Source organism: Pinus tabuliformis, chromosome 7 (assembly GCF_031772625.1).
Source record: "Pinus tabuliformis cultivar Carrire ecotype Pingquan chromosome 7, CPIR1, whole genome shotgun sequence".
Classification (NCBI taxonomy): Eukaryota; Viridiplantae; Streptophyta; class Pinopsida; order Pinales; family Pinaceae; genus Pinus; species Pinus tabuliformis.
This window is the reverse complement of record NC_142293.1, coordinates 659,128,001-659,141,918: the sequence shown is the minus strand read 5'-3', so window position 1 is coordinate 659,141,918 and position 13,918 is coordinate 659,128,001. Positions and strand designations below refer to the sequence as shown.

Genomic DNA, 13,918 nt, shown 5'->3' with positions numbered 1-13,918 from the left:
AAGGCTATACATGAGATAGAATCGGAGCTTATCATTGATGAATCAAGTTGGGGTCATGGTGATATATATATATATATATATAACTGTTGGCTCAACTTTGTGAGAAGGAAAACACCACCCAGTCCGAGCTTTTCACTGATCTTGAACTGAATGAGGTTATTGATCGAAATGTTGACGAGTTACCTAGAGGAGAATTGCAGTGGTTTGCTATTGCAATAGTTGTAATTCAACATGCTGAGATATATATGTTTGATGAACCCTCAAGTTATCTTGATGTAAGGAAACAACTTAAAGCTGCACCAGTAATTCGATCCTTTCTCAGGCCCAACAGCTATGTTATTATTGTCGAGCATGATCTTAGTGTCCTTGATTATTTATCAAACTTTAATTGTTGTATGTATGAGAAGCCTGGCGTCTATGGTGTAGTAACGCTTTCATTTTCTGTCAGAGAAGGGATAAATATCTTTTTGGCTGGTTTCATGCCTACTGAGAATCTTTGTTTTCGAGATGAATCACTTACATTCAAGGTTGTAGAGATTCCGCAAGAAAGTGCAAAAGAGAAAATTTTATGGACGCTGCAAATATCGAAGTATGTCTAAAACACAGGGAAATTTCAAACTTCACGTAGAGGAAGGAGAATTCACTGATTCACAAATTCTTGTAATGTTGGGAGAAAATGGAACAGGAAAAACCACTTTCGTATGCAAGTTGGCTAGATTATTAAAACCAGATACAATAAAAAACTCAAAGGAGGAGATACCTGAATTTAGTGTGTCATACAAGCCACAGAAGACAAGCCCAAAGTTTCAAAATTCTGTAAGGATTTTATTACACCAAAATATTCGATACCTCGGCCTTCACCTTTGGTTGGGGTCGATTCACTAGAACCACGGTTGTGAAGCATTCAATCTAACGGCCTCACCTTTGGTTGGGGTCGATTCACTAGAACCACGGTTGTGAAGCATTCAATCTAACGGCCAACGACTTGGTGATCCTACAAGCTGTTCTGGTGTTCCTCATTGGCTCCGAAATTACGATATCATTACTATTCTCCTCGTTAAGCCACCTTCATCTCCACAGCCAAGCATCTCGTTATATGATGAAGTTCCATGGACTTTCATATTATTGCATCTCCTACCATGGATAACACATGAATTGAGCTGCCAAAGAAGCCATAGAAGCCATCAATAGATAGAGGAATATGAACAAAGACGGGAATCAGATAACCAAATTTGCTTCAAAGATGTGGATAAAGCCGATATTGTTTATGTTCCAAATTGTTTCCACCGCTTCTGTGAGGCATGTGCTCTAGTTGATACGTTACCCAGCGACTTGCTTGCTTGCCATTCAAGGGCTACCCACCAATTTACCGTAGGGTTGTCCACTGTATTGCCCCAATTGTCTGGTTTCCCTTCCTTCATCACCACCTAGTCAAAACTTAACGGAAAGATCGTTGGAGAGGAGTAGGAACAAAGACGTTATGGAAAGGATTGTCAGTCCTGTGTTATATAAGAAAATGGTTGTATTAAAGTGGCACAGCTGCTTCAATGCAAAGCATCATGAGCATAATTTGAGGGAATTAACTGTAGACTACAGAGTTTCTGTAAGTAGGTTTTGTGAGTAAAGGAAATGCTTCTGAGAGGGAGAAAAAAATAGAAAAGCTAACATGTACAGAGGTCACAAAACTTGTGGATCAAATATGATCAGGGTAGGAAATTTCCTGCTCTGATACCATGTTAAACACATACATGGCAAAGACAAAATAGAAAAGATAAACATGATATTGCATTTCTTATTCACGATGATACATATTTATAATACATACGAGTGACCTTTGGTCTCATATTCCAAGTGGTCCTTGGACTCCTTTTGGTTCAACTTCCACACCAATCCTTAGAGGATTAAGTGTCCAACAACCTTGCTATCAGGTAGAAACAACTATAGACCTGATGCCTTCAAATGAGCATGGAGTCAACTCATGTTAAGAAAATAGACCCTCTAAAATGAAAACATCACGTGGAATATTTCCAGATAATTATTAATATTGAAACTTTATTGGCCATAATCTATCGGAAATCCATTTTATTCGGGAAATATCCACATTCACATTAGGAGATGATTTTCAAATTTAAAGTTTTGTAACATAATTAATGATTGATATTTGAGTTCGAGGATAAAGGTTTCAGACTTGCCAACTTTGTCACTTATTTATTCTTACACTTGTGTTGGAACATGCAAGATGCGAGTGAAATTTCTCTATGATAATCAACTTTACCATTATATGTTTCATTGGGATTAACTCGTGCACAAATTTACTTCCAACGTAATGAATGAGCCACTGATGTATTCACGTGATAACTATTTAATTTTATCAGGTGGTATGAAGGCTATTAAGAGGCCCACACTTTTCCATCCAATATGATTAAATGGTCATTATATTAAAATGTCATTGACCATTGGATCATATCGAGTGGTAAAGGACCCATTAAAGTTCTCACATGTTTCCACCTAATATGAATAATAGCCATCAGATCTGATAATTCTGATTCTTCAGATCATATAGAATCGCAACGTCATAATTAAATATCACGCATTTCATGCCACGATACGTTCTGTAACCATTAGATTGGAAAAGCAACATTTGTTTGATCATTGTGGGTCAATCAATGTGTATTAATGCTCTTGCTTTTCCAAATCTGAGGGAAACACCAACCATTGGATTTAATCATTTTAACATCTCAATTATGCTAGGAAGATGATTCTAAATTTCTGGCCAATTAGCGTAGAAATTCAAAGGATGCAGTGTATATTTTGTAAGATTCGGGTGATCATAACTGAAGTTCAATGAAAATAAAGTATATGAGAATTTCAAAAAGGGAGAAAAATCTAATACCAACCATTTTAATTTTATACATGAAGATGTATCATTCTCATAATTATAAGAATAAAAGATAGTAAAAACCCCTAATTTGTTAGCAGGAGGAGGAAAGGAAGGTTTTGATGCAGATAAATGCATACCCTAATCTATTCTAGGAAAGAGAATGAAAATATTTTCATCTTGATGTTTTAAATGCACAAAAGAAAGAATGAAACCAAGATAAATCAAATGAGATCCATAGTATGTAAATACTAATGAGTCTAATGGTTATTCATATATAAGACATTTGTTTATATGTTTCAATATATTAGGGTAATTATGGTAATGGTTTAGGGCATAATGACCATCTATTGATATATTTCTCATTCTTTATAAGATAATTTCAAAAACATATAAAAATAATTCCATTCTTACAATTATAATTAAAATATTGAAGAAATTATGATACTAGTTTAAGATCATAAGGATGGATTTCATTTTTAAACTAAAGTTTAGCTCAAACCATGAGACTAGGTATTAGAGATTTTATTCCCCATTTTTGTATCCACTACATGAGTTTCCAAAGTCAAATGTTTCTACGCTTCCAACGAGCATCCATAGCCTTGATAAAGTCTTCTACTATCATGACTAATAAATTTCATCTTTTTTTAAATCTCATATAAACATGAATTGCAGAAGCTTTATTTTTATTTCATCAATTAATTAACTATGGGATGATCATAAAATGGGGTTTGTCCCAATTCCACTGACCTTACGCCACTCCTAGTGAGCGTCCATATCCCTAGCAAAGATGTGAGAATTCCCCATTTTGAAGCAACTAATGGGATGACTATGCACTAGAGTAACCGAGTACCACATATATCGCTCCACTGCCAGTGAGCGTCCATAGCCTCAATGAAGTGATTTGCATAACCTATTGTTAAAAGTTATTAGTTTCATGTAATCAAGAACAATACAGTGATTAGGGAAGGTTGCATGCATGGAGTATCATTTTAACTAACTAGTACAACAAGAGTTTTAATATTTGATTTTGTGAAGGTCAAACCTTGTGTTTATAGTTGTATCACTCATATGTTAATGTAATCCACCATGACATTTATGTGTAAGGAGTGGAGTAAAATAAGGATGTGGTCAAGAAATACAGAATATGAAGTTCAAAACTATTACAGAGATATGGCTTGAATCCTTTTGAGATAATATTTACTCTTCAACCTAGTGATATAAAGAAAGTATTTAGAAATAAGTCCCAAACTCATCAATATACAATATATACTAACGGATTATAAATTCACATTTCATTATGCCTATGATTAATTAATATTCTTCAAGGTGCAAAGGTTTAATGTTTTTCTCTTCTAAATCTAACAAATATAAAGTATTCTTAATCACAAGTCTTATTTATATACCACAATTTATATAAATTGTGTTGGAAATAATACTGAGAGAGGGGGGGGGGGGGGGGTGAATCAGTATTATTACATCAATGTAAATTTTTCATTTCCATATTAAGATTCATATAAGCTACTTCAGTTAAGGTAGAAGTGTATATCCAGTAACCTTATGATTCCGTTAGTTGATCTTTAATGAGTGCATCAAAACATTAGTAACCATAAGAACAATAAACATGAGCAGTAAGAACAAAACATATCATCACACACAAGAAGCACACATGAACACCATGATGTAAGGTGGAAACCCAATGTGGGCGAAAACCACGTGCTGCAAGTCATCTCAATCTTCTTTTTAATAAGAAACTTCTTTTACAATGATTTTGTACTGGCACAGTCTTATACTAGTACGCAGGCTTCAACCTGTAGAATGCTACAACCTTCTCTTGTTCTCCAGACTCTTCTGGAAGGCAGCTACAACCCCCTTATCTCCTGTACTAGCCGATCCATTTACTAGTACGTAGGTGCCGGCCTACTGAAATGCTCCAAACTTTACTCATTTTCCAGCTGCTACTGGAAGGGAGCTACCACCCCCTTTGCTCTTGTACTAGCTGATGTACTAGTATGTAGGTGCTGACCTACAGAAGGCTACAACCTTTTCTTTCATCCTCCAGGTATCACATTTCATACATTTTCAGACTAGATACTCCTGATGCACAACACATAATTTGAAGGCCATGTTTCATCCAATTTTCATACTGGACCCATCAATACGTAATCAATCAATCTTCAAAATCACCCAATCACCAGATCATTACATATGCAAGGATAATATGTGTGTTAGCAACCAGATCTAGTCCATCAGAACTTGATCCATTCATCCATCATTACTGAAGCTAAACATAATCATTCAATCAATCACTTCTCAGAATGTTGTTATCATAACTCAATACCAGTAAGCAGACATCACTTCAAAACCCAAAACACTACAGAAACATATTTCAATAAAAGGTACACAACTTCACCAATGGAAAACTGCAGGTATCTGCGCCTAATCTTTCTTATGATCTGCGGGTATCCGCACCTGTGCTTTCTGTTGATCTACGGGTATCTGCACCTACGCTTTTTGTTGATCTATGGGTATCCACACCTGCACACACTGTTGATCTGCATGTATCCACACCTAATGAGTCTTTTGATCTGTGGGTATCTGCACTTGATGAGTCTTGTGATCTGCGGGTATCCGCACCTTAATAGTCTTCTGTCCTGTGGGTATCCGCACTTGCTCTGTGTTACTCCTATGTACCCAAATTAACAGAGTTATAGATCTGATCTTGCGCTGACCTACATACCCAAATTATCAGATTTGATCATGCGTCAAAGAGACCTCGACTCATCATCTTGTAATGCTTGGGATCCTCCTTGATTTAGGTTCAGCTATAACTCCTCAATCGTTTACCAATATTTCAGATCTTGTTCTTCTTCATATATTCAACCCATGAGTGCCCATCCAAATGATCTCCTTTCCTTTTTATAGACAAGCCCTTCCTCAAACCATGGACCAAAACCATAGAGAACCAATACAAGGGACCCAAAATCGGGGTTCAATGATACTTTAGAAGCAAAACCATAGGATCAAAAATGTCGGACTAAATACCATGGATCACCCGTAAGTTTTCCCACGTGCGTGCGCTTTTCTCTACATGAAAGTCTGTGAACTTTAGGTCTGCACTTTTTGTTCGGAACACCTGCGAACATGTCCGCACATTTTGAATGGCGCACCTGTGGACCTAGCCTAAGGCCACATCTTTGTGAACAGGAACCTGCGGGCCTTTCATTTTCTACATTCTTTGTAGTCTGATCATCAACTTTTTGCTACTACCTTGCTGCACTATGATCTGTCATCTGTTTGAGTTGCCATCAAGGACAACACTTGTACCATAATGCCAACAATCTCCCCCTTTGGACTTGATGGCAAAGCTAATTTGTCATACTTAGAACTGTCTTCTGATTCCTTTGAGTTGTCCTACATCTCACATCTGATATCACTTCTGTAGAGTTATCTAGATATATATAAGTGAGATGTTCTGCTGCAAGTGGGTTTCCATCAAGTACAATACATGCATCATAATGCCAACAATCTCCCCCTTTGGACTTGATGGCAACAACCATCTCACTCTCCCCCTTCGACATCAAGGGCAAAGGGCAGACCAAGATACTCTCTTCCTTGATATACATTCCGCTGTCCATACTCTCCTTGAGTACCTGCTGAAATCTCTGAATGATCTCCCCCTTTGTATATGCCAAGGTGTACCAATCTGTCCATGCTCCCTCTGATTATAAGAAAGGTCTGTAAAAGATGTTCTATAAGAAGAACATGACTCTATACATCATAAATGACCTTTCTATCAGTAAAGACTCATACATACATCCATCTCCCATCAAAATGGGGATATACCAAACTTGACACATCCACCTAACCAAGTGGGGATACATCAAGGTTTACACATGATAACACAAGAGTATAACATCATTCATCCCAAGCATAGTGGGGAAACCAACATAGGTCGTTACATGACCTTGATAATACAAGAAATATATGACTGAAATATTTCATTATCCTTCCTATGCATAGAGGGGGGTACAATTATGACCAGAAGAGATCTCATCAGATGACTACACTAGATAGAGACACACTATTACATCATGAGACTTGATATGTCCTTTACATCGAATGATATACATACCATTTATAACAAAGACCAAACATCTAAATAAGACCATGATAGTCCTCAGCAACTATCATACCTAGAGCATTATTTTCTCTATAAGCATCTGTCAACAGCATCCAGACCAACAACTTGTATATGTCCATTAGTGTAGATGGCATCAACCTGTGACAAGATATGTCAACCTCATCCAGAATCATTCACATTATATCATATGTGAGAAATACCACAGCTATCACATCAACATCAAGATCTTGGGAACATCTGCATCAATCAATATATGTAAGTATCGACCTATCATTATGACTCCATCAACGCAACTTTGAGTAATCATCCATGTATCCAACACTATGTATCTTGAGCTCAAGATCATTTGTCAAGACTTCTTGATATCATCAACAACAACAATCCTTATCCATATGAGCACCAAGAACTATAGGAATCCTGCATCATAACTGTATTATATGATCTTTATGCATATGATGACAGCAGCATATGAGTGACTCATCATCAAGTAATGTGAATTCAAGCTTTGTCCTTTTCCTTATCCTTATGAAGATCATCATGTAAGCACCATACATGCATCATTAGAGAATCAACCACAAATCTGATCTGATCATCAACAATGTAACCCCAAGAATCATATGAGACAACTCATAACTATATCATAGCAAGATATATCATCTAGCCATATAAGCATCATCACCAAGGGTTACTAACCATAATGCCAACAATACATTATTCAAAACATAAACTCCCCCTAAACCTGTGCCATTTGATTACTGTCAGATCTGATCATGCATGTATCAATAATAAGCATCAAGACTTCATCATCATCAAGATGGGATCAAAACACTTCTAAACTTCTTATGAGTGTCAAGACATTTCCACACATTATTAGCAGAATGTAACCATCATCAAACAGAGAAAATAATGGACTGAATTAGACCCTTATTCTTGAGCCTGTCTCCACTGCTTTTCCTCAAACTATCACATACGTGACTGTGCAGTAACTAACTCGCATATATATGCGACTTCCTTTTATGAAACTTGCGTATGAGATTTAGGACACTGAAGTTTTACACTTCCAACTCCTTTTGAATCTGTTATGTCTGTATGTTGTGCTGTGCCACATCTCTCTGACTGTACTTCCTTCTTCTTCCATATCTTCAAGTGTGATGATGTTTTCTCCTTTTGGTGTGATGCTCGTACTTTGCTCCTGCATTCCTTTGCTATATGTCCAAGCTTATTGCATGCATAACATCTTACATGTTTCATATTCCTCCTATACCAATCAGCAGCTTTGTGACCAAACATATTGCAAGAAAAGCAATAACCATTAAAGTACCTAGAACGTGATGATCTTTCTATGTGATGGTCTTGAACCATTCTTCTTCTGCATCTGGCTGCAAAATGTCCAAGATTATGACAGACATAACATTCAACATTATTCATCGGAGGAGCAAAATATTTTCTTTGAAGAATTTCTTTCCTTGGTTGTTGATGAGGTTAACCTTTCATCTCCTTGCTAAGCATTTCAGATTTTACATTAGAGTTCCTTGTCTTACTTTGTGAACTAGATTCTCCTTCAATAGATTCATGAAAAACAAGACCCATTTTGATGGCAGGAGACCTTTGACTACTAAGAATATCATCCCAGATCTTAGTACTATCTTGAAATCATAAGAGCTTATCCTTTTCTTCTAAGCTATCTTTTAGAATATTTACCTCAGTCTGATGTTTCTCTTCCTTTTCATGATAGTGCTTCTTCATGTCTTCTTCAGCTCTCCTTCCTTCTTCCAACTGATGTCTTAGTTCAAGAACTTCATTGTCTTGTTTTTCAAGAGCTTGGAGTAGTTCTTTATTCTGCTTATTTGATCCTTCAAGATCATCTTTTAGCGAGAGGATTGTAGCTTCAAGACTTTCACAGTAGCTGGATCTATCTATGAGTTTCTTGATTGTTGTGCTCCTTTCATTGACTTCATTTCTTAATGATGTCACCTCATCCTGCAGCTTTTGACATTGATATTCCTTTTCCTTGAACAACTTCCTTACCTTGTTTCCTTCCACTAGTTGAGGTTTTAGTTTGGTAGATTCTTCTTTGAAGGCACATTCCCTTTTGTTCAACAACTCTTGTTGATCTCTGATTTTGTCTGTGAGCCTTTTAAATTCTGCCTCTATTTGATGCCTTTCTTGCTCACCCATAAGAGAAAATTCAGTTGTTTCGCTATCACTTTCATCATCTCCAAATGGATAGATAAATGTATCACTAGAGGATAACAAATTCATACCTGAAAGTTCTTTTGTCTGTTCATCTTCATTCTGAAGTGATTCTGAATCTGAAGTGCTTCTTCCACATAATCCCCAATTGATTCTCCCACTATCATAGTTCTTCTGAGATGCATTCTTCTTCTTAGGTGCTTTCTTCTTAAGCTTCTTTCCCATTGTTCTACGGATCTCCTTCAAGCGATCAAGCTTCTACCAAAGGACCTACTCTGATTCCAATTGTTGGAAATAATACTGAGAGGGGGGGGATGAATCAGTATTATTACATCAATGTAACTTTTTCATTTCCATATTAAGATTCATATAAGCTACTTCAGTTAAGGTAGAAGCATATATCCAGTAACCTTATGATTCAGTTAGTTGATCCTTAATGAGTGCATCAAAACATTATGAACCATAAGAATAGTAAACAAGAGTAGTAACAACAGAACAGATCATCGAACACAAGAAGCACACATGAACACCATGATGTAAGGTGGAAACCCAATGTGGGTGAAAACCACCTGCTGCAAGTCGTCTCAATCTTCTTTTTAATAAGAAACTTCTTTTACAATGATTTTGTATTGGCGCAGTCTTATACCAGTACGCAGGCTTCAACCTGCAGAATGCTACAACCTTCTCTCGTTCTCCAGAATCTCTTGGAAGGGAGCTACAACCCCCTTATCTCCTGTACTAGCTGATCCATTTACTAGTACGTAAGTGCCGGCCTACTGAAATTCTCCTAACTTTACTCATTTTCCAGCTGCTACTGAAAGGGAGCTACCACCCCCTTTGCTCTTATACTAGCTGATGTACTAGTACGTAGGTGCTGACCTATAGAAGGCTACAACCTTCTCTTTCATCCTCCAGGAATCACATTTCATACATTTTCAGACTGGATACTCCTGATGCACAACACATAATCTGAAGGCCACGTTTCATCCAATTTTCATACTGGACCCATCAATACGTAATCAATCAATCTTCAAAATCACCCAATCACCAGATCATTACATATGGAAGGATAATATGTGTGTTAGCAACCAAATCTAGTCCATTAGATCACATAAAGATAAGTCATTAAGAACTTGATCCATTCATCCATCAATACTGAAGCTAAACATAATCATTCAATCAATCACTTCTCAGAATGTTGTTATCAGAACTCAATACCAGTAAGCAGACATCACTTCAAAACCTAGAACACTAGAAAAACATATTTCAATAAAAGGTACGCAACTTCACCAATAGAAAATTGCGGGTATTCATGCCCGATCTTTCTTCTGATCTGTGGGTATCCGCACCTGCACTTTCTGCTAATCTGCGGGTATCCGCAACTGTGCTTTCTGCTAATCTGCGGGTATCCGCACCTGCACACACTGTTGATCTGTGTGTATCTGCACTTGTTGAGTCTTTTGATCTGCAGGTATCCGCACCTTAATAGTCTTCTGTCCTGCGTGTATCCGCACTTACTCTGTGTCGCTCCTGCATACCCAAATTAATAGAGTTATAGATCTGATCTTGCGCTGACCTGCATACCCAAATTATCAGATCTGATCATGCGTCAAAGAGACCTCGACTCATCATCTTGTAATGCTTGGGATCCTCCTTGATTTAGGTTCAACTATAACTCCTCAATTGTTTACCAGTATTTCAGATCCTGTTCTTCTTCAGATATTCAACCCATGAGTGCCCAGCCAAATGATCTCCTTTCCTTTTTATAGACAAGCCCTTCCTCAAACCATGGACCAAAACCATAGAGAACCAATACAAGGGACCCAAAACCGGGGTTCAATACTTTAGAAGCAAAACCACGGACCAAAACCATAGGATCAAAAATGTCGGACTAAATACCATGGATCACATCTAAGCTTTCCCACGTGCGTGCTCTTTTCTCTGCATGAAAGTCTATGAAATTTAGGTCTGCACTTTTTGTTTGGAACACCTGCGAACATGTGCGCACCTTTTGAACGACGCACCTATGGACCCGGCCTAACGCCGCATCTTTGTGAACAGGAACCTGCGGGACTTTCATTTTCTACATTCTTTGTAGTATGATCATCAAATTTTTGCTACTGCCCTGCTGCACTATGTGAGTTTCCATCAAGGACAACACTTGTACCATAATGCCAACAATCTCCCCCTTTGGACTTAATGGCAAAGCTAATTTTTCATACTTAGAACTGTCTTCTGATTCCTTTGAGCTGTTCTGCATCTCACATCTGATATCACTACTGTAGAGTTATCTAGATATATATAAGTGAGATGTTATGTTGCAAGTGGGTTGACATCAAGTACAATACATGCATCATAATGCCAAAAAATTGTGTCTCGATAGAAAAATTGATAAAAGAAATAAAATATCTAATGTAGCCAGTCAAAATCTTATCAATGGCATACTTTCTAACTGGGGCTTCCCACTTATCAAGAACAAAGATACTGGAAGTAAATTCAAAAAGGAGTGAGTTATCTTGAATATCCTGCATCCCAAAAGTAAGTAGAAGTATATGTAACAAGACTTTGATGTTCTTTGAAATGCCTTGTCCATCCCGCTTTCCAAAAAGTCATAGTATTTTGTGTGAAAATCCAATTGATTAATCCTTTTCAGCATAAAATTTTCAACAATCATTTCATATGAGGGCCTTTCCTAGATTCCCTTCATGTTGTTTTCTGAATTTTTTACAGGTTTATTCTGATGTGTTAAAAACCTTGAACACTACTGGCGGGGTGAATTAGTAGTGTAATATTATCAATTTTACTCTTCTCTTTTCAAATCATGAATCAACCATTTATTAGTAGATTCACATGTGAGAGAGCCTATGCATATATATGTACCATGAGAAGATATAACATGAGAATATATACCATCAAAAACACACATGCAACAACATAAACATGAGACATAAGGATATCCAGTGGAAACCTTTTTTGGAGAAAAACTACCCTTGCTTATGTTGCACTACTTTGAATCTTTTATTATCTGTCAAGCAAACTATATATTTTACATAGATTATTAGAACATACTAGCTAGGAAACTTGACCTCAAACATAGTTAGTTTGCCACCAAGAACTAGGAGACTTGATCCAAAAACTAAAGTTAGTTCACTAGCAAGAACTATTATCTAGCTACCACTGGGAAGAAGTGACCACTTCGACTAAAATGTTGCTAGGACCCACTAGCACAGAATCACTTCTCCAACTTAGCAAGCACACACTTTCCATAGACCACTCCTCCACAACTCTTTGCATACCTTTATTTCATTCATTTTAAAACTACATCCCTAAGACACTATACTCAATAATATTCAAATCTCCTATCAAACCCCAACAATAATACATTCTCATCATTGACAAAAAAATCATGTCACAACATAAACAACTAGCAGCAAAACACATAGCCATCAAAATTCAACAATCAAAATACACATGGCCACACACTATCACGATTAATAAAAAAATAAAAATGCATCAAACCCTCAGTATATCAACATCATAAATTCATTATGGAATGATACCATATGAACCAACGACCTTGCAAAAAAAATTACTCAATCACATAAACAATAGAGACTTCAATGTTTTGTCTTCTTTACCATTAATTTTACTCCATGTCCTCCATATGTATTGAAAGATAAGCTCTTCTATAACCCCATAAATTCTTCTCTGCGAACAAATATTATGCTTTAGTACTCTCTTATAAGCCTTTGATCTTCTCACTCCATTTCCATATACAGTCATACAGAAGGTGGTGGGCTAATTGCACGTGTCAAGTATAATCGTTCAAAACCAGAAACGATCTCTTCAAGCTAGACGAGACTTCTCCTCAGGTTTCCTTTGGAATATTTGCCATCAACCTCTAATTTTAGATATTATGCTAAAATAGCATAACTGTTAAATTTACCTGGAAATTGGTAAACCTTCAGGACTTTCCAAGGAATCAAAAAGGAAATAAAGCTTTAGTTTAAAACCTTATCGTGTCTTTCATTACACAAACATTTATCGCATTAAACCTCCACCGTCAATCTCAACACTCAATCCAACGGTTATCACTTTTCCCACTCACAAACTAGCCGGATGATCTTCACTGTTGATCAATCCTGCTTGATCCAACGATTGACACATAATATCACATGGAATTCTTGCGGATGTATAACAAGTCGAGGGAATGCAAGAAAATCAGTTTCCCCGCACTACGTGTTGGTTCCTAAGTGGAATCACGTGAATTTTCAAAATACAGCTTACCATCTTAAGTCCACGCGAGAAACAACTTTCACCTACGAAGATCGCTTTACTCCTCTGTTTAACTTCGATGCTTGTTGGATTGAGATGACCATTGATCAGATGGTTCAGATATTTTCCTTGACTCCTCCCCAATTTATCAGGTTTTCGTCATTCCACCAAGGTTTTAGTGCTTCCGCCAAGTTTAGTCCTTACCTATCAGATTTAGGATATTGCTAACTAAACTCTGTGGTTTTGAAATACATTAAGTTATTTCAATACACAGTGAGCGAAGATTTAAACGTGATAACACAAGATTATACGAAACTCTAATTCTACAGAGACCAAACTGGAAATCAACAACACATAAAGATATTTTGAAGGAAATTCAAAACCTCCGAGAATAAACAGAGACACAAAGAAATTTAAACTTTTACAGT

The 13,918-nt window shown here is 36.9% G+C and overlaps 1 protein-coding gene across 1 annotated transcript in view; it reads left to right on the top strand.

The window, feature by feature from the left end:
* Positions 1-10,527: 10,527 nt before the first annotated feature.
* The window catches only part of LOC149249169 (calcium-transporting ATPase, endoplasmic reticulum-type-like), a 90,470-nt gene continuing 87,079 nt past the window's right edge, over positions 10,528-13,918 (top strand). Inside the window, exon 1 of the mRNA XM_089452188.1 lies at positions 10,528-10,686. Coding sequence (XP_089308314.1) covers positions 10,528-10,686 — 159 coding nt within the window. The remainder of the gene's footprint in view (positions 10,687-13,918) is intronic.